The 20,826-nt window shown below is 58.6% G+C and overlaps 1 protein-coding gene across 7 annotated transcripts in view; it reads left to right on the top strand.

Annotated features, from left to right (window-relative positions):
- Window positions 1–20,826, top strand: part of RARA (retinoic acid receptor alpha) — a 44,007-nt gene extending 23,181 nt beyond the window's left edge. For 4 of the 7 annotated variants that reach the window (XM_019747719.3, XM_088802245.1, XM_019747718.3 and 1 more), the window contains exons 3-9: window positions 12,075–12,223; window positions 13,467–13,608; window positions 15,627–15,787; window positions 16,051–16,227; window positions 17,480–17,684; window positions 18,417–18,575; window positions 19,268–20,826. In XM_019747719.3, the coding sequence (XP_019603278.1) occupies window positions 12,075–12,223; window positions 13,467–13,608; window positions 15,627–15,787; window positions 16,051–16,227; window positions 17,480–17,684; window positions 18,417–18,575; window positions 19,268–19,485 (1,211 nt within the window). In that variant the 3' untranslated portion in view covers window positions 19,486–20,826. Of the gene's footprint in view, window positions 1–6,271; window positions 6,898–7,065; window positions 8,612–11,832; window positions 11,969–12,074; window positions 12,224–13,466; window positions 13,609–15,626; window positions 15,788–16,050; window positions 16,228–17,479; window positions 17,685–18,416; window positions 18,576–19,267 lie in introns of those variants that run through there. The other 3 variants (XM_019747721.3, XM_088802246.1, XM_074319468.2) reach the window with 3 other exon arrangements.

A 20,826-nucleotide genomic window follows, 5' to 3' on the forward strand; every position in this document is an offset into this window, starting at 1 on the left:
ACTTCACATGCGTGGGAAATGGAGGCAGCCTTGCCTTCCCTGTTGTCTCTGCTCAGGGCTGGTGCCGCAGTCAGGCCGTTCTTAGGAGAGGTGGACATTGGTGGCCCTGATTTCTGCAGGGAGCAATTACTGCCTCTGGTTCTCTGCCGACCTTTTGTGGGAAACCTCACTGCTAAGGCTCCCGCCTCCCACTTCCCACCAACAAAGGTGTTGGGACAGTGCTTCCCGCCCCCATCCTTCTCCCAAGTCTGGGTGAGGCTGGACCTTGAGTGTCTCTCACATATACTCTTAAGAGACCCTGTGGAATAACAGAAATATTCTCCAGGTCACTGTAGGGAGGGCGGGGTGGGTATTTGTCCTGCTATAGTCTCTCTGGGAGCCAGAGTAGGAGGTCCCAGAGATGGTGTAGGACCCCCCCCACCCCAAATCAGCCCCTGAGGCTGGGTCTCTGAGGATCAGTATTTACTGTGGAGGGCTGGAGTCTGTGTGTATTGTGGGGAGGGGCAGGGTGGTGTGTTTTAGGGGTGGGGAGTTAAGGTTGGGTGTGTGTTGGGAAGGGAGTTAATGGTTTCTGTGTATTGGGTGGGAGGGTCAGAGAGTTGAGTGTGTTTGCGGAGAAGCAAATCCAAAGCTGGGGAAGGGGTATCAGCTTGTTTGTGTGCTAGGAGGGGTTTGTGTGCTGAGGAGGCAGTGACTTAGAGCATAGAGTGTTTAAGGGGGAGTGGTCTGTGGATTCTGTTTGAGGAGGGAAGGGTCTCTAATTCTTATCATCTAGGCTGGAGGGGAAACTAACCTGCCCTTTTTGTTGCTTGCCCCAAGAATTCCATGGTGGGGAGGGCATGCTGTGGAGTAGGCAGTGTAGTTTGAGTTCGAGCTTTGCCATTTAGACGTCTGTTGACCTCTCTGAGCATGTTTCCTCCTCTGTAAAGTCGGGATATTACCAGAACCTCCCTCGGAGGGCTGAGACTAGTCGAGACCACTGATGTAATACGCTCAGCTTGGAGCTGTGCTTGTGGTCACTGCTGTCTCATTGCCGTGGTACCGCTGTTTTGACAGTGAAAAGGGACCCAAGCCCTTTCCAGGTGGGAGTTGGAGAAAACGGGATGCTAACATCTGTGGAGCACCTACTGTGTGTGGGGCTTTCTCTCTCTCTTACAAACCTTAATCCCTATAATCCTGGGAGAGGGACATTATCTCCATTTACACATGAAGAAACAGCACTGGTCAAGGTTGTGACTAGGTTCAGTGACTGGGAAAGCTGGGTTTTGTGGGGGGCATTCCAGGATGTGGGGAGCCTTGAGGGGGCCAATGTTGAAGCGCCTTCAGTCATGGCTGAGGCCTCCCTCCTCCTTCCCCCAGTAGGGGGCATGGGAAGGCCCACAAGCCACCCCCCCTCTTCTGTTTTGGATCCTGAAGGCTGGTGGGAAAGAGCAATAATAGGCCTGGGCGAGATCACTGTCCTGTCCTGGAAGCTGCGGATAGGATCTGGTGACACCCATCCCCACCCCGGACTCTACCCGCTGCAGCCCCCGGGAGTGTGCAGAGCTCAGCAGGCAACCTTCCCCCATCCCCACTGCAGGAACAGAGTGTAAAAGCCACTGTCTTATTTTGTTTCAATTTGTGGGGTGGGGCAGGGAAGTTGTAAACACTCAGTAGAGGAGCTGGGATGGGAGTCCCGAAAAGACTGGCTCAGACTTTTCCTTTCTGTCCACATATTACCTGTGCCAGCCTAGAGACTGGGGAATGGCCCTAGGGTCTAGGGGACCTTGGGGAAACAGAGGAGGGGGTGTGCCCTTTTCCCCTTCCTCTCCTCTGCCACTCCCTCCCCTTTGCAGTCTGTGTCCTCCCCCTGTCACTCCTGCCCACTTTTTCTGTGGACAATAGGAGGGACAGCCCAGAGGGAGGGGTACTGCTAATAATGACCTTCCTAGGGTCCAAAATGCAGAGTCAGCCGAAAGACTGTCTGATGGGGTTTTGAATGAAAATGGGGCCCCTCACCTTTTATCTGGCAGTATTGATAAAGGCAGGATCCCAGCATGGGCGGGGGGAGGGGACTCAGGGAAGTAAGCCTGTCCTACTGTAGACTGGCCAGGACCTGAGACATTGTGTCCACCCCGTGCCACGGGCCATGTGCCCAGGGGGACGTGCCCGTGCAGGCCCTGTCCACCCTCAGGGCAGGGAGGCAACATCTATGGAAAGAGGAAGTGTTTCCCTCCTTCAAATCGCTTTGGGGCAGTGCCCACACCACCTTCTTCCTCCTCCTCCATGGAGTCTGGGCACAGCTAGTGGAGCTGGGCCTTCCAGGGTGGACTGGAGGCCCTCAGACCTGGCTAGATCACCAATAGAGGCCCTCCCCACCCCATTTTGACTTCTGGGTTGCAAGGAACCTCAACCAGCCCACAGACCTTCTGCCCATGGGCAGAAGTCTTTTTAAGATTTTATTGGGGAAGGGGAACAGGACTTTATTGGGGAACAGTGTGTACTTCCAGGACTTTTTTCCAAGTCAAGTTGTTGTCCTTTCAATCTTAGTTGTGGAGGGCGCAGCTCAGCTCCAGGTCCAGTTGCTGTTACTAGTTGCAGGGGGCGCTGCCCACCACCCCTTGTGGGAGTCGAGGAATTGAACTGGCAACCTTGTGATTGAGAGGATACACTCCAACGGAGCATTCCGGGAGCTCAGCAGAGCTCAGCAGCAGCTCAGCGGCAGCTCAGCGGCAGCTCAGCTCAGGGTGCCGTGTTCAATCTTAGTTGCAGGGGGCGCTGCCCACCATCCCTTGCAGGACTCAAGGAATTGAACTGGCAACCTTGTGGTTGAGAACCTGTGCTCCAACCAACTGAGCCATCCGGGAGGGAGCTCAGCTCAAGGTGCCGTGTTCAATCTTAGTTGGGGGGGGGGGGTGCAGAAGTCTTAAAGGACAGCTTTTCATGTGAAGACTTGGGCAGGTCACCCAACCTCTCTCTGAGTCTATTTCCTCTTCTTTCAAGTAAGACTAGTAAATCTGTGGTCCCAGGCTGGGTGAGTTGCTGTGAGGCCATCATGCCTTGCTTGCTGGAGAGGGCCTGGGTGAGCGTCAAGTACTCAGCAAGCGCAGTGATGGGGAGGGGCGAGGTGCAGTGGGGCCCGGCATTGTCTTAGGGCATGGCCACCCTGTACTGGGACCCGCTGTTTGTCTGGCTCCAGGTCTCATGATCTCCTGTTTGTTAGCCCCTCCAGATGGGGTTGGGGACAAGGAGGAGCCCTGCCTGGCACAAGTGGGGGCCAGTTCAGTTAAGCCCACACCTGCTGAGGGCCTGCTAAACACACGGTCCTGGAGGAGCTGTGGGGGAGCAGCAGAGGACAGAGCCCCAGCCTGCAGGCAGTTACCATGAGTTTCCTTGCCCCACAGCAGGCTGGCCAGAGCCTGCCTTTTTCTCTCTCCTCTCACTGCACCAGGCAGGACACTGAATCCTACTCTGACCTGTTGCATGACCTAGCTGTTAGCTGTCGTGCAGGCATCTCAGCCTTGACTCCTCCCACTTCTCCAGCTCCGGAAATCCTATCCATCCCTCAAGGAACATGTTGAATGCCATCTCTTCCCAGAAACTTCCTAGACCTTCCCTGTAACTCACTACACTCTCCCACTCTCCTTTGAATGCCTGTGGGTCCTTGTTTTTTCTCTTACAACATTCGTCTCTAAATGAAGTACTTGGAGTGAGCTGTAATCATTTGGGAGATGTTTTCCCCATCCCATGTCTTTGATGGCAGAGACAGTCTTAGATCCCTTAGTACCTGTGTTTGCAGCTGTGAACACAGAGCCTAGTGCATAACTGGTACCCAGGAGCTATGTCATTTGGGAGGAGAGATACAAAGGGCTGTGGAAGCATCTGCCCTCTTCCCAAGCAATCTCATCCACGGCCAGCATTTGCCTTCAGACCTCAGACCCCAGCATTCCATCTGCAACCCAGACCTCACTTAAGTGAGACCTCACTTTGGAGCCCCACACCCACCTGTCCACCAGCCCAGTAGACTTCGCTACTTTTTAGTCTGAGGAACTTTGCTGTTGCACAAGCCACACTCTGAAGTCCTCTTTGCTATTTCCTTTCCCACTCCACCCCCATGTATTCTACCTTAAGCACGTCTCAAGAATCTACCTTCCTCTGTCCATGATCACTGCGTTTCCTAGACTGCACTACCATTGTCTGCTGCCTGGGCTGTTGCAGTAGCTTCTAATTGGTCTCTCTTACCCTCCTACAGTCCATTCTTTAAACAGCTGATAGAAAGAGCTTATAATACTGTAAATTGGATTCTTGCCTCTCCTTTGCTTGGAATTTTCCTGTGGCTTCTCCTTGCATTTAGGATAAAATCCAAAAGTCTTACTGAGGTCAACAAGCCCACCTGGTCTGGCCTTAGCCCACCTCTCCACCCTGTTCTTGTGCCTCGTTTTCTCTTGAATTTTGTGCCTAATCCTCTGTCAGTTCCTTGAATGAACTTACCAACTTCTGTAATCCCAGGACCTTTGCACAGGCTTGCTTCTTACTCTTTACCTACGTAGGTCTCTGCTTTGAGGTCTTCCCTGACCCTTCAAACTAAAATTAGGTACCTACATTAATTGTCTTTCAAAACACACTATACTTGTGTCATAATACAATTATTTCAGTTTGCAATTGTATACATACATATATATATATATATATATATATATATATATATATATATATATATATATCACACACACAATATATATATGAAGTTTGTGATTATTTGCTTAATGGCTATTGCCCCATAAGGTCTGCAAGGGCAGGCTCACCAGGGTATCCACATAGGAGGTACTCAGAAAATATTTTTTCTTGAATTGGCCGGGCATGGTAGGAATTTGGGCTTTGGCGACAGAAAGTTCTCTCTACCCTTTATTAGCAATGTGATCTTAGACAACCCACTTAGCATTGTTGCCACCTCAATTAATTTGTAAGATAGGAATAATGCCTGCTTTTCTTTTGGAGTTGCTAGGATAATTAAATGACAATATATGTTAAGAACCTGGCTTCTAGAATACCCTTGGGAAGCATGTAAACTATCTTTTTTTGGAGGGAGCTCTGCTGCAGGGTCAGAGCTATTTATGGGATACCACCTCCTCCAGGAGCGTCCCCTCCTTCACGGACCGACCCAACCTATGCCTTTCTTCCAATGGAACAGGCATCCCAGGGGCTTCCAGGAGGAAGTGATCAGCTGGAAGGCACCAGCTCCTCGTTTGATTTCTCTAGGGCTGAGCTGGGGGGGGGGGGGGACGGGGGCAATCCTAGTTCCGCGGCTGGGAGACACCCTGGGCGGGGCTTTGCTCGCCGGAAGCACGCCGAGCAAAGGAGAGCCCCCTCTGCGCGCTTCTGTGCAGAAGCACCCGCGCTGCCGCCTCGGGTTCCGGCGGACTGCAGGCGGCTGGTGTCACACATGATGTCACAGACAATGACACAAGCCGGGTGTCTCAATCCGACACAGCTCCGGAGTTGCACAGTGTCACACTCGGCACGCTGCGTCCACGGCGCTAACACTTGTCCAAACGCACGCCCTTCACCTCCCGCGTCTTGGGGGAAGCTGGCCGGGCTCGGCTGGGGAGGGGGTCCGGGCTAGCTCCACGGGCGGGCTGGCGAGCGAGTGATGTCACGGGCAACGGTGGGTGGGTCACCCGGAGGTGAGGCGCCTCCAGGCGAGTTCAGGGAGAGTTCAGCCGCATTGCATTAGGCAAATGAGGCCCGGGCTGGGTGGGGGTGTGTGTTAGGGGAGGACACCGGGACCACCCCCCTCCCCGCACCGTCACCTCCCCCGCCGTGGCTTCGCTGGGTCCGGGACTGACCAAAGCACGGGGGAGGCTGGGAGCCGGAACTGGGATGGGGGAGACGCCCGCCCCGTTTCCGTCCTCACCTCTGAGCGCAGCCCCCTCCTCTCCCCGTACCGGCCTCGGTCTGTACAAGGCGTACTCCTCCTCTAGTGCCTTTTCCCTTCAGTCCCCTCTTCTCTCCTTCCCCTCCCCAGCCTCTCCCTACTCGCTCATCAAATGCAGCCTCTCAGCCTCAGTCCCGGTGTTTCGTCCGCTGCAGCCAGGCCAACCGGGAAAGAGTTAAGCCAGGGGCGGTGCCTGGACGCGACTGGGCGGAGAAAAGGGGGTGGGACCGCAGGGGAGCGGGGCGCGGACTGGGGGTGGGGTGCAGCGGCGCGCACCACCGGAGCCCCAGCGGCTGGCCTGGTGGAGGCGGGGCCGCGCGGGGTCCCCACCCCCACCCGGACTCCTCGACCAGGAGAAGCCCAGGAGCCCCGGCGTGGAGAAGGAAGTGCTCCGTGACCGCCCCCCCCCCCCCCCCCCCCCCCGCCTGCCCCGCGTCCATGCTGATCCCGCCCCCGGCCGGCGCACTTGGGGAGCCGCGGGACTCTGCCTTGGACACCATGAGACTCGAGACGGGAGCCCCCTCGAGGTGAAGCCGCCGAGTTCCCAGGTCTCAGCCGGGCGTTCCCGCGGGGAGCCGAGGGACCCTCTTCCCAGCGCACACAACTTCCCTGCTTCCACCTGGGACTGGTAGAGCGGCGGGCTGACTTAGACACGGAACTTTGGGCAGAGGGCAGCCCCCTGCCCAGGTTGCCAGTCGGGGCGAGGGGACGTGCCCCTCGCCCCCAGCTGCACTCTCTGGATGGCGCCATCGGCTGAGTGAGGGAGGCGGTGCGCAGGACTTCCCCGCCCGGACCTCTTGTCTTCGCGGGGAAGATGTACGAGAGTGTGGAAGTGGGGGGGCTCACTCCCAGCCCCAACCCGTTCCTGGTGGTGGATTTTTATAACCAGAACCGGGCCTGTTTGCTCCCGGAGAAGGGGCTCCCAGCCCCGGGTCCCTATTCTACTCCGCTCCGGACTCCCCTTTGGAATGGCTCAAATCACTGTAGGTACCCGCCGCTCCTCTCCTATTGTAGGGATTGGGGGTGGGCGGTGGGGCTTCCGGGGATGCGGGCCTGGGGGGGGGGGGCAGGTCTTGTTTCTACCCTTCACTTTCCCTTGTTTCTCTTGCTGAAACCTGGGTGTCCTTGCTGGGCAATTGGACTCCCCGAGTAACCCTGGGCGCTATTTCTGTTATATTAGGGCTGAGGAACTTTGGGGGTTCCTTCCTCCAGGAAACATTTGTTCATGTCTTCCACTGGAGGAGGAATGAAGCCCCTTGCCCCACTTTGTATCTTCTTGCTTGGAATCCAATAGCTTCACAGCAGAATGGTCCTTTCTCCCACCCTGGAGGGTGGGGGAAAGGTCCTATTTGTGGGCATGTCTGCCCCTAGGAGGAGGGGCCTCCTCCCCAGATCCCAGCCCTTGCGTCATTTGAGTGGGTGTCAGGGGAGCAATGGACGTCTTGGGTGTTGGCAGTGGGGTGTGGCAGGAAGGGGCAACTTCATTAGACACCTCAGCGTTCCTTCCATCTTGGGAAGGGGCACCTGTCCATCTGACTGTGGTCCTGGCCTCAGACACTTGGCTGGCATCTTTGAGGCACCAGTCCTGGGAATGGAGGGGAGAGCTGCTTTGGTGCAAAGAATCCTCCTCCCCCTACTCCTAACCTGGTTTGTTTGCTGGGGGATGAGTGTGTTTTTTGTGCGTCTGGAGTTACTGTGGAAATGGATACATTCCCTTCCCACCCAGCGGTGTCCTTTTGTTACCCTGTGTGCACTTGGGGTAGGGGCAGGTACTGGGCTGCCCCTTCCCTAAGAGGGGCGCTGATGAGAACCCTGGAGTCCTGGCATCCTGCTCACCTCCTCTTCTCACTGTGCCCTGTCTGGATTCAGGCTCCGCTGGCAGGGATGGGCTCTGTCCACTGTGGGAGCTGTGAGTGTTTGGGGTATACTTCTGGGTGTGTTTATACCCAGCTGTGCCTGTCATGTACCTGGATGGGAAAGAGCTGGCCCTCTGCTTGGGGGTGTTTTTGTTAACGCTGCTGGGGTTTCTTCCTACCCCCCTCAGGGCTCAACTTTTCCCAGGAGCTTCTCCCACCCTCCCAGACCTGCTGCCTCCCTCCTGCCTGCTAGGGAGGAGGGGTGGAGTGGGTCTCTGGGGGCCTGGCAGATTGGAGAGGGTTGAAGGGCAACCCGCGGCCCCTTTGCTCACGGAGGAGAGACAGAGACACCTACCTCTGCCTCTCCCATAGCCACCTTAACTCCAGCCTTTGCTTTTGTCCTGCCCCCTGACCTTTGCCTCCGGGGCTGATGGCTGAGAGGCTGCAAACTGGAAGGGACGGTGTGAGCGTGGGTTCACTTTGGCAAAAAGGGAGAGGTGTGAGGTATGACCCTTCCATCCTTCCAGAGCTGAAGGAAACGTGTGCCCCCCAAGTGGATAATTGGGGCAAGGCTGCTAGGGTCACCCCCTCCGCCACCTGGACTGCCTTTTCTAGAGGACTGGGGGTGAAGCAGGGATGGGAGACCTTGGGCTCCTGCCCTGTCTCTTCCTTTGCCCTTGGGGACAGCTCAGCTCTTCAACTGAAAGGGAAGGAAGAGGAGTGTGGAGTCTGGCAGGTGGAGGATTTGGTGAGGCAGGTGACGGAAGTGGAAGTCTGTCCCCCACACCCTTTCTGGGGTGGGGCAGAGCTCCAGGCCTGGACCCCTGGTCCAGCATGCCATGTAGGTGTGTGTATATGTCTGTGGGGTGTCAGTGGGCTCAGCACCCCAGGCTGTGGGAGGGGTGTTTGGAGGCCCTGGAAGGACTTGGAGACTGGAGGTGGTGACTAGACCCTGTCTAGAGTTCACGAGGTCACTACCACTGCCTTAGAAGGGCCACTTGGTATTTGTGGAGGTCCTCTGGTGACAGGGTTCCTCCAGCCCCCTAGCAGGAGTTCTCTGCTCCAGTCTGCCTCCTCCGCCAAAGGTGGGAAGAGACAGTAGGACGGCTGTAGGAGACCTTCTCCTCCTGCAGGGCCCCGGGGACATTGCCTCCTTCCCCAGAGCCCCCATTTGGGGGCACTAGAGGACAAGGGGTACACAGGATGTGGTTCCCCGTCTGTCCCCCACCAATCTCCGCTGCTCACGCCTCCGCCCGCTCCCAGACGTCCAAGAATGTGAAGCACGTGGCCCCCGTAGTGGGGGAAGGGGGATAGATGCTTATCGGCAGCTGCTGGGCCAGGGGCCTTCTTCCGCCCTGCGGCACCCGAGCCACCCCCACCCTCCCTCGAGAGGAGGAAGGGCGGTACCAAGGGCCCTGCGCCCCCTTCCCAGCCCTCCCCAGGGGCTGCAAGGGGAGCTGCGGAGGAGCGGGCGCCAGCTGGATTGGGAGGGGAGCCGCTGGCCAGGGGCCCGGCTGATTTCCTGCCGATCTCCTCCAGGAAACCGGCCCCTTGTGCGAGCCTGCGAACGGCTCTGGGGCGTGGGGAATCCGGAGCGCTCTGCGCCTCCTGCGCGCCCGGAGGGGAACAGGGGGGAAGGGCACCCTGGCAGCGCGGACCGTTGGGAGGGGACCCTGGCTTTCTGGGCCGCTGCCAGCCCGGCGCTGAGCTCTGGAACTTTGAGCTGAGAAGGTGTGGTGCTTCTCCAGCTTAGTCCTTCTGCAGGAAGAGGAGAGATTTGTGGGCTGGGGCCTCTGGGGGAGGCGGTGAGCGGGGAGGGGCCAGGGCGGCAGTCCTTCCCCCGGGGATTGTGTGGGCAGAGTTAAAGCTGTGTCCTTAACGCTTACAGAGGCCACGAGGGTCCAGACTGCCCCTCACCTTCCCAGGCTGCTAACTGGCGGCCTGAGGAGGTGGGGACTTGGGCCAGGGCGCTGAGTTCAAAGGGCACACAGGGAAACAAACCTCAGCTCTGTGACCTGGATGACAGGTGGGGTTGTGCTGGAGGAGGGGTATAAACTGTGCTAGAGCTTCAAAGGCAGCCAGCTGCTGTCCGTAGGTGGACAGGAGGATGCACCCAGCCCAAACTGTAGCCCACCTCAGCTCAGTCCCCCATCCTAAGAAAAATATTTTTAAAAGCACATTCTGAATTTCAGTTCCATAAACATCCTCTGGACTTTGCCTGAGCTCCCAATTTCTACCGGGCTTTGCCCTGCTAGTCTTGTCTCTGGCTTTACTGCTGTCTGTCCATCATCATGAAATCCTGTGGGTCTTCCCATGCCCTGCACCCCACTCTGTACCCCAAAGCTCCCCCTCTCCTTTCTCCACCTCCAGTCTGGTCCATTTTAGAGGTGGGCCTTGGGGAGGCCGGCCCAGGGCAAAGGGCTGATGGGGGGTGGTGGGGGTACCTCAGTACCTCCATCCTCTGCTTGTTGGAATGCTGACTGAGATTCTAGGCCATGGCCCCCCCCATACCTCCGTGTCCTTGACACCCCCCCACCAGTCTGGATTGTCTATTGTTACTCCTTTAACGTCTTGGAAAAAGTTAGCACAACAAAGGGCTCCTTTGTAGCTCACCCCTCTGCCTCCTGGCCTCACCCAGGCCCCTAACCCTGCCCCCCCCAGCAGCTGTTCTCAGGCCTCTCGCCTGTCTGATTTGCTTGTCTGCCCCCCTCCCCGCCCCAGAGTGAGGTGGGGGGAAACCAGGCCCGGGGCGGTTGGTGTTGGGGTAAGGAGCAGAGGGCTGGGAGGGTGGGGTCAGTGAAGAGTCTGTGGACTGGGGTGGTGGGGGGGTGGACATCCACTCTTCCTTTGCGGTGGGCCAGGCTCTGGACAGGCAAGGGGATGTGGGGCCATCGCAGTGCTGGTCAGCCAGGCTGACCAGGAGAGTGGTGCCCAGGCGCTACTGAGAGCCAGGGAAGCCCTGCTAAGGTTGTTGGTCTGGTTCCCTGTCAGTACCCGCCTGGTGTGTCTGCAGGTGAGCGGGGAGGGTGGTAGCGTGCAGCCAGCCCTGTGTCCAGGTGCTGCTTTTCTCTGTGCCTGGACTTTGGGGCCATGAGACTCATAGCTGTAAGGTGCTTGGGCCAGAGAACCTCGTGTGTTGGAGTTTGGGGTGACAATAGGTAGGATTCTGGGGTGTGGGAAGCGGTAGGGATCTACCTACCTGGGAGGCATTCTGAACCCTCCTTGGCTTTGGACAAGTGGACTTAGCAAGGGCCTCAGGAAGGTGTTGGGTGGCTCCTTGGGAATGTGGGATTGCCTTGGTCACAGGTCTCCATCTAGCACAGTTCACCTCCAGCAGCCCAGGCTTTGGGCACAGACGCCTCCACCCAGCCCAGCCCTGCTCTGCCTGTGGTGATGGGCATGGGGCCAGGCACTGGGGAGGGTTTGGCGAGTGGGGGCTGCCCTGCTGGCTGGGTCATCCCTCCTCGCTGCCCTCTTGGAGCTGAAGAACAAGAGGGGAGGGGGATAGTAACCCGGACATAGTATTGAGGCCAGACAGACCGACCATTGATGGGAACAGACCCCCTTTGTCATGCTGCTCCCCCCAGACTGGGTACCCAAAGCAAGGGGCTTCCGGGGCCCATAGGGACTCTTCTCCCTGTCTGGGGGGGGGCGTCCCCCTGCTTATCAGGGCGTCCCCGCCTGCTTTGCTCAACATTTGTAACTCTTCTTTGCACACCCTGCCTTGAGTCCCAGGCCAGGGGATTGTTTGGGTGTAGGAGGGGCTGTGGCTGCAGGCAGAGAGGGAAGGGGGGAGCGGAAGCTGAGGGGGTGGGGGAGTGGCCGGCTTTGAATATCCTGTTGACCCCAGTTTCCTCTACCCCCAGCTTGTGTCCTCTTCTTCCCTCCCTCCTCAGAGGCCTTAACTCCTTCCTAACTCTGGGGGTAGGAGGTGGGGTGGGGCCTGGCTGCCCAGGGGCTCGGGCTTTAGAACCGGGCTGACTCCCACCCTACCTACCAGGTATAGGCATGTCCACATACAAATCTGATGGTTTATCATCTGATCTTTCTGATCTTTGAAGGTGGGGTCCTGGGGAAGTAGATAGGAGAGTTGGGGTGTTGATGGCTTCATTGGCAGCCTCATTCTGCAAGTCTGGCTGAGGAGTCCCAGCTTTCCTGAGCCTGTCCCTGGCCCGGAGTTTGAATCCTGGCAGCTGTGGTGAGGCTGGGAGAGGCTCCTGGAAGAGATCATGTGGCAGGGCGGGCCTGGTGTTAAGGATGGTGACCTGGGTCTCTAACCACCCCTCCCTCCCTCTTCTCTCCAGCCATTGAGACCCAGAGCAGCAGTTCCGAAGAGATAGTGCCCAGCCCTCCCTCGCCGCCTCCCCTCCCCCGCATCTACAAGCCTTGCTTTGTCTGTCAAGACAAATCCTCAGGCTACCACTATGGGGTCAGCGCCTGTGAGGGCTGCAAGGTGAGTCGGGTCCTTGGGAAGGACAGTCTGGATTAGATAAATGGGAAGTCCCCACTGCCATGTCCTGGGAGCGTGTTGGGGGTGGGGGGTATCCCTGAAGCTGCTATGCTTGTTCCTGTGCAGAAGATGGCAGCAGCCTTGTAGGAGGAGAGGACCTCCCTGCCATAGATGAGCAGGGGTCCCTCAAACCACAGGTCCTCTCCTGCCTAAGCTCCTTTCCCTGTCTTCATCCTCCAGCTGGCAGGGCATAGGCTTACTCTGCCACCGCTGCCCAGGTTACCATGGTGAGCTGGCTCCTGACTGGCTCTTGGCTTGGGACCCAGGAGGCCTGCCCCCAATGGCCCTGCCTGAACCTCGCCATGGCAGCCTGGCGGGAGGCAGGTAGGAGCAGGCGCCTTGCCTTGGCCTCTCCTTCAGGTGTCCAGGCTGTGGGCTCCCCAGTGTCTGGCGGGATTTCCCTGTGCCCATGTTAGGCTCCAGGGTACAGATGTGGTTGCTGCCTTCCCAGGTGGGCATGGCCTCTCCTTCTCCTGTCCTAAGGCCTGAGCCTCTGGACCAGTTTCTTCCTCAGAGATTGGGGCTTCCAGGCTGCCCCTCAGCCTGGAGGAGCTGTTCCCAGGTGTGAGGCAAAGATCAAGGGCAAAGCAGAAACCTCAGACTGTGTGTCTGCCTGTCCTGTCTGGTTGTTCCTGGTCTGTCCCTGATCTGTCTGTCTGGTTAGCCCTGGTGTGGAGCCTCTGACCCATCTGGTCCACCTGTGATCAGTCTGTGCCTATCTATATTGGAGAATATATGTCTCGTTGCTTGTTCCTGAAAGTGTGTGCGTCTCCATCCCTCTGGCCAGTCTGTGTGTCCTTCCACGGCCTCTTCCTGCTTGCCTTCTGCGCCCAGGGCCGTGGGCTGCAGAGCTGTGCCTCCCTCCCGTCTAGCGCCATCTCCCCCTCTTCCTGACTCACTGGCAGCCCTGATGTCCTTTTTCCCAAGGAGAGGAGAAGCAGTGTCTGTGGGTATGGGCTGGGGGAAGACCCCCGCCTACCTGCAGTGTAGAGGCAGGTATTGGGGTTCTGGGGGTATCCTTGTAGGTGGGCCATTCTCCCATCTTACCTGGCTCGCTCAGGTAGGTGATGGCCACAGGCTTGGGGGCAGCAGTGGCCTGGCCCTCTGTCCCACTGGCCGGGGCCGCAGGCTGGTGTGGCGCGCACTGTGGGTGTGGCTGCCCTGACTCCCTCCCCTCCACACGCAGGGCTTCTTCCGCCGCAGCATCCAGAAGAACATGGTGTACACGTGTCACCGGGACAAGAACTGCATCATCAACAAGGTGACCCGCAACCGCTGCCAGTACTGCCGCCTGCAGAAGTGCTTCGAAGTGGGCATGTCCAAGGAGTGTGAGTGCCAGGGGCCACTGGCCGCGCCACACACGAGGCAGGGCCTGAGGTGCTCCTACAGGCCAGGGGAGCAGGGCTGTGTGGATCTGTGTACGTGGACGTGACCTTGCACAGCTGGTACGGTGTGCAGGCTCGTGGTTACGGACAGTTCGTGGAGAGCTGCAAGGCTCTCTCCGTCTGTGCATCGAGCCGGCCGTGTGTCCATATGCAGACAGCCATTCCAGTTTGCACGTGGCCGGCTGTGTGTGCTCGCACACGTGTGCATGTGTCTGCTCTGGGCTCGCTCGCTTCCAGACCCTGCTTGGCTTTGGGACAGAGCTCAGAGGCATCCCAGGGTCCCTGTGGATTTTGCATCTTACGGGAGGGCCTGCACTGAGGGTGCTGGTTGGTGTGTGTGTGTGTGTGTGTGTGTGTGTGTGTGTGTGTGTGTGTTGGGGGGAGGGTGCGGCTGGCACAGGGATCTGAAAGCCATTGTCTAGTGAAGCCTGGGCCCTGGAGTTGGAAGAGAGAATTGGGATTTCTCAGATCCCAGAGGGATGGGGGTTTCCAGTTTGGGCTCAGCTGAAGCCTGATGGAAGGAGGAAGGGAGGGCTGGACAGGGAGACCCTCTTGTGTTGAATCATGGGTGTTGCCGTGGTGACCGGTGATTGATGATGTCAGAGATAAATGACGCTGACAGACGCCTCCTTGTCTGCGTGGCCGTTGCCATGGAGCCTGAGCCTTGGGGGATGGGGTGGGGGAGGGGGCAGCAGGACCCCCTAGCCCTTTGTAGGGAGGGCAATGGAAGAAGGAAATGGGGAGGGGATCTGGGGGACCAAGGAGCCCCAGATAGGAGTAGAGGGGCCCTGCGTGTCCCTGCCACCTTTGCCACAGGAGGCAGGGGCTGCCTTGTCAGGAGCCTAAGAAGTGGTGGCTCCATGCTGCAGAGTGGGTGACAACTTGGGACCTTTAGGGCCCAGCATCTCCTCCGCCCTTTGCTTCTTCCACCTTCAGCTCCCGGAGCTTTCCAGTGCAGAAGGACCAGGGTGGGGACCCCCTCTCCCTCCCACCGCCATCTCCCCCTTTCCCTCCCTCCTCTCTCCGGCTGCTCTGTGCCCCTGAGCTGAGCAGCTGCCATTTCAATAGAATTAAAGCTTCCGAATGATAAACGTCTTGTCACAGCTGCAATTTTCTCTTCCCAAATTATCCCCCCACTCTCCCTCTCCCTCTCCCGCCTCTCCCTTGCACTTTATTGAATTTGCAGAATCGACATGAGTGATCTCCAAATTATGCCAGCTCCCCCCCCACCCGCTGCCCCCTCCCCAGGTCCCCACCCCCACCCTCTCTTCCTCCAGCGTCAGCAGCCACCACCACTGGCCCTGTGAGTGATTGTGTGTCTGGGATAATCGGCTGGTAACGACCCCATCGCTTCTTTAAAGCCGAGTGGTGTGTGCTGCTCAGCCCCCGGTGATTTGTCAGCTCCCCCAGCTAATGGGTCGAGAGAGTCTCCCGCCTGGCCCCCCACTCTCAGGCTGGGGAGCCCTACTCCTTGCCTGCCTGCCCAAGGAGAGAAGCTGCTTCCTTGAGGCAATCCCAGGGACCCCAGGGGAAACTGCTGCCAGGAGGCCTGGGGGCCATTGGAGGCAGGAGCAGGTCCTTCCTGGAAGCAGAGGGAGTCGGGGGCAGGACGCCGAGCATAGAGGTGGGACACTCCTGCACTCTGCCTTTCCCTGTGTACGCAGTGTGGGCTGGAGGAGGTGCGTGGGAGTACAGGGCACAGTGGGCTGGTGCTGTGGCCCCAGGGCCCTGTGGCAGGACTTGGCACGTGAATCAGGTGGGCATAGAGGGCTGGCTCAATCAATGTTGTCTGTGCACTCGTGTGTGTGTGTGTGTGTGTGTGTGTGTGTGTGTGTGTGTGTGTGCGCGCGCGCGCGCCCGCCGGGTGACCACCTGTGCAGCAGCTCTGGAGGGAGAAGCTCAGGCTGGGGATGGACGTCTGCCCGCACTTGCCCTCTAACCACTGGCCTTGCCCTCCACAGCTGTGAGGAACGACCGGAACAAGAAGAAGAAGGAGGTGCCCAAGCCTGAGTGCTCAGAGAGCTACACACTGACCCCGGAGGTGGGGGAGCTCATCGAGAAGGTGCGCAAAGCGCACCAGGAGACCTTCCCTGCCCTCTGCCAGCTGGGCAAATACACTACGGTACGGCTTCCCCTGACCTGGCGGGCGCAGTGCACGCGGTGCCACAGGCCCAGGATGGGGGCAGCCCACTCCTCCTGCCAGGCTGGCTCCTCCTCACCCCTGCCTGGGGCTACCCGTCCTCCCCTCCCCCTCTTCTCCCTTCTGCTGCTGCCTCCCGTCAAGGAAGTGAAGGCCGGGTATAGGGCAGGCCTGGGGGGCTGGTGGAGCCAGGCCGAGGGGGAGTACCATGAGGAGAAGGCCCTGACTCTCCCCTGCCCTCCCAGAACAATAGCTCAGAACAGCGCGTCTCTCTGGACATCGACCTCTGGGACAAGTTCAGTGAACTTTCCACCAAGTGCATCATTAAGACTGTGGAGTTTGCCAAGCAACTGCCTGGCTTCACCACCCTCACCATCGCCGACCAGATCACCCTTCTCAAGGCCGCCTGCCTGGACATCCTGGTGAGCGTCTGCGCCCTGCCCACCTGGCTACTGCCCCATGTCCTTGGAGGATGTCCTGCCACTCACATGACCACCTTCCTAAACACCCGTCTGGAATGGACCTGTCTGAGTGCCCACCCACCCAATTATCCACGCTTCTCTCCCCCACGTGTCCACGTGTCCACTTGACCACTCAGCACCTGGGTGTACACTGGTTTACCCCCTCACCCACACACACAGCCATCTACCCTCACCCCATCTTTCCATTAAGCCTTCCATCCAACCAGCCATCTTCCCATCTGTTCAGTCTGTAATAAAGATTCAGCTGGGACCCTGTGTGGCCAGGCCTTGAGCTGGGTGTCAGGAGCAGAGGTGAACACAAAACCATCCCCTCTTGAAAACCTGTTTTTGGAGGCAACAGATACGTAAACAGAAGTTGCAAACTGTGATAAGTGCTGGCTAAAGATGGGGGAGGGCTGTCCTCTCCTCCACGCAGAAGAGAGAGCCACAGCTGCTGCGCCCCAGGGAGGATGTCCAGAGGTGGCATATAGGGGTTTTTTGAAGGGGCATGGGAGAGGGCGTCCCGAACTTAGGACAGGATGTGGAGGTTCTGCTGTTACAAGTCCAGCTGGGTTCAGGGGACTTGAGGGCATTTGGTGGGGCCAGAGGGTGGGCTGGGCTGGAGGCAGGATTGCGGCAGTGGGGACTGCCAAAGCCTCCGCTGACACAGGGGACTCTTGGCCACCTCCAGGGTGGCGACCCTGGGCTGTGACTTCCGGGTAGGGGTGGGGTAGGAGGTACAGAGTGTGCCGTCTCCAGGCAGCCTCCCATCCGCATGCCCAGATGCAAGAGGCAGGATCACAGCTGAAGCTGACCCACATTGATTAAGCTCCTGTTGTGTACCCTGTCCTGGGAACTGTAGTCCTCGCCTGGAAATTCTAGTTGCTAGAGAAATCTAAATTCTCTGCATGGAGGCAGGGTCACCTAGATCGCCACAGTCCAGTCGCCGCTTCTGTGTGTAGCTCTTTACACTTCAATTAACTTAATTCAGTCCCTCAGTTGCACCAACACATTTTCAGTGTCCGGTGGCCACACTGGCGGGTGGCTGCTGCATTGGATGGTGCAGACTTAGAATGTTGTCATTACTGTAGGGGGTTCTGGCGGGCCAGCACTGGCCTGGCTGCCTGCCAGGTGGTCCTGTGGGATAGAGGCTGGTGCTGGCCATGCTGGGGGAGGGGCTGAGCCCCTGAACTCTCACCTTCCCTGCACCCAGATCCTGCGGATCTGTACGAGGTACACGCCCGAGCAGGACACCATGACCTTCTCGGACGGGCTGACCCTGAACCGGACGCAGATGCACAATGCTGGCTTCGGCCCCCTCACGGACCTCGTCTTCGCCTTCGCCAACCAGCTGCTGCCCCTGGAGATGGACGATGCCGAGACCGGTCTCCTCAGTGCCATCTGCCTCATCTGTGGAGGTGGGCAGGGGCCTGCGTCCGGTGGCCAGACCCAGGGTGGTGGTGCCCAGGGATCGTCAGGTCAGAAGGGGACAGTGGCCCTGGTCAGGCCCCTTCCCGGAGGGGAAACCAAGTCCCAGCGGGGCAGGGTCTGGTCTGAGCCGCACAGCCAGGGGATGGTGGTGGAGACCTGCACTCTGGTTCCCCATTTCTGGGTGGTGCTCCTTCCTTCTAGGGCACTTAAGAATAAGGGCTTGAGGGTCAGACCACTCAGGTGCAAATCCTGGCCAGCGGTGACCTTGAGCAGGTTGCTGAACTCCTCTGACCCCGCATATCTGTATAATGGGGCACAGTGTGTCCAGAGTAAGACCCAGTAAACGTTGGCTGCTCTTACCATTTTTCTGTGTGGAGTCCTGCAGTTTTGTGCTGGTGTCGGAAATGGGTTGGAGTGGGAGACCTGCCTGGGCACCCTCCCTCTGCTTGAGGTCGGCCCTGCTTGTGTTTAGGGGTCCTATGCCCATGAACTGGGCTGTCAGGGCAGGATTTGGGCAACCCCCGTGCCCAGCTCCTCTTTGCTTACACTAAGAGCCTCCCAGGAGGGCCTTTTCCCCAAGTACACAGTGTATTCCTTCCCCCCCAGTGAATGGGGAGGCCCCAGGAGCACAGACGCCCAGCTTGTGACCTGGGCTGGCGCACCCCCCAGTGGCCAAGGCGGGGGATGCAGCTGCTCAGGGGATCCCTCTGCTTCCTCAGACCGGCAGGACCTGGAGCAGCCAGACCGGGTGGACATGCTGCAGGAGCCGCTGCTCGAGGCGCTGAAGGTCTATGTGCGGAAACGGAGGCCCAGCCGCCCCCACATGTTCCCCAAGATGCTGATGAAGATCACGGACCTGAGAAGCATCAGTGCTAAGGGTGAGGCTCCCACATCTGGAGAGAGAGGCCCCACGTACCTGCCAAGGCCGGGCCCCAACACCTGGCCCAGGATGTACTATTCATGCCCAGTGCCAGGACCCCTGCGTCTGAGCCAACACCCCATGTCTTTGTGCCTATGACAATACCCCATTCATCAGGACCCAGCCTATCCCCATCTGTGTGTAGGCCAAGGTCCCCCGGAGACCCCAGCATGCCCAGGTGACCTGCCTGTGAGCTCTAGGGTGGCAGTGTCACGTTTGCATAGTGGTTAAGCGTATGGCTCTGGAACCAGATGGTGCAGGTGTGTGTCCTTGAGCAGGTCACTTAACAGCTCTGAATCAGTTTCCCATCTGAGGAGTGGGATCATGATGGTGGGTAGTTGTTTTGAGGTGTCGGCAGGAGAAGCCGTAACACACAACACATATGAGGGGTCCAGAGTCAAACCAGGCGGTCTGACCCCAGAGCCCAAGTTCAGAACCACTTTCCCTGCTGCCCCTTGGATTTGGGGACTTAAGAGAGCTGGGTGGTGTCAAAGAGCTGAGCCCCAGTTCAGTGCCATGGATGCTGTGTTCGCGGTACTGATGCTTCTGCCCGCAGCGCCCTCCCTCCTGCAGCCACTCTTGCTTGCAGACCTTGCTGGACTGGGGGCATCGGGCGTGCGTGTGCTGACTTGCGCCCGTCTTCTTCTGCAGGGGCGGAGCGGGTGATCACGCTGAAGATGGAGATCCCAGGCTCCATGCCACCTCTTATCCAGGAAATGCTGGAGAACTCAGAGGGCCTGGACACTCTGAGTGGACAGCCGGGGGGTGGGGGGCGGGACAGCGGTGGCCTGGCCCCCCCGCCCGGCAGCTGTAGCCCCAGCCTCAGCCCCAGCTCAAACAGAAGCAGCCCGGCCACTCACTCCCCGTGACCGCCTGTGCCCCGTGGACACAGCCCTCGCCCCTCGCCTGGCTTTTCTCTGCCTTTCTACCAACCATGTGACCCCAGCCAGCCCTTCCCCCTACCTGTCCTCCCTTCCTGGGACAGGGAGGAGGTGGCGAGTCTGGACAGAGGCCTGGGTGCTGTGGACTGCCACTCCTGCAGCCTGGGCTGACGTCAGGGGCAAGGTCATGAACTGCATGAGGACCCCTGGTCCTGGGCCTCGGGATGGGGCCTGGGGGCCTTGTGTTCATCAAGAGACCCCTCTGCCCACCTTGCCACATCATCACCAGCAAACGCCAGGACCTGGCTCCCCCATCCTCAGAACTTGCAAGCCATTGCCCCCCGGTTGGGGACCCCCCCCTTGCCTCGGTTGGTGACAGAGGGGGTGGGCCAGGGGTGGGGGGGTTCCCCCTGTACATACCCTGCATTACCAACCCCCAGGTATTCTCGCTGGTTTTGTTTTTATTTTAATTTTTTTTTGGTTTTGATTTTTTTAATAAGAATTTTCATTTTAAGCACATTTATGCTGAAGGAATCTGTGCTGTGTATTGGGGGGAGCTGGATCCAGAGCTGGAGGGGGTGGGTCCTGGGGGAGGGCAGTGGCTCAAAGGGGCTCCCACTCTCTCTCCATGTCCCTGTGTCCCCCTGGCCCTCTTCCCCCCCCAGCCTTTTTCTCCTCAGTTTTCTCTTTAAAACTGTGAAGTTCTAACTTTCTGAGGCCTGCCCTCCCCTCCTCCGTGCTGGGGAAGCAGCTAGCCCCTCTTCTCCCTTTGCCTAACCACTAGGTGTTACAGTGCCAGGTAGCCCCTGGAAGGAGGGAGCCCACCACGAGAGGTCAGAGCAAAGCAAGGGGGGCCCCTCAGACCATACAAGTGTGTGTCTCAGCTCTGTCCTTGGCTGAGCTTCCCCGTGGCAGGGCCCACGTGATCTCAGCCCTCCAGCCCCCACTGTGAAGGCGCTGGCCAAGGGTCTGAGCTGTCCCTGCCCTCCAGCCTCACAGCCACCAGCACCACCCACAGGGCCCCAGACAGACACACACACACACACACCAGAAAGGCCAATACACGCTTGGCCTGAGTTCCTCCATTTCTCTGACCTGCCCCCCACCACCCACCCTACACCTCTGCCCCCTTCTTGCCCCGCAGGACGGGCCTACAGGGGGTCCCTTCCCCTGATCCCCTGCACCCCCAGGACTGGGGGAGCTGGCTCTGCCCTGCCCCACTTGCCCCGGGGTTGGGGTCTCATCCCCCCAGAGCCCGCTGGTGCACCTGTTACTGTTGGACTTTCCACTGAGATCTACTGGATAAAGAATAAAGTTATATTTATTCTA

This window comes from Rhinolophus sinicus, chromosome 12 (genome assembly GCF_057876585.1).
Source record: "Rhinolophus sinicus isolate RSI-liver-muscle chromosome 12, RSI-T2T, whole genome shotgun sequence".
Lineage (NCBI taxonomy): Eukaryota > Metazoa > Chordata > Mammalia > Chiroptera > Rhinolophidae > Rhinolophus > Rhinolophus sinicus.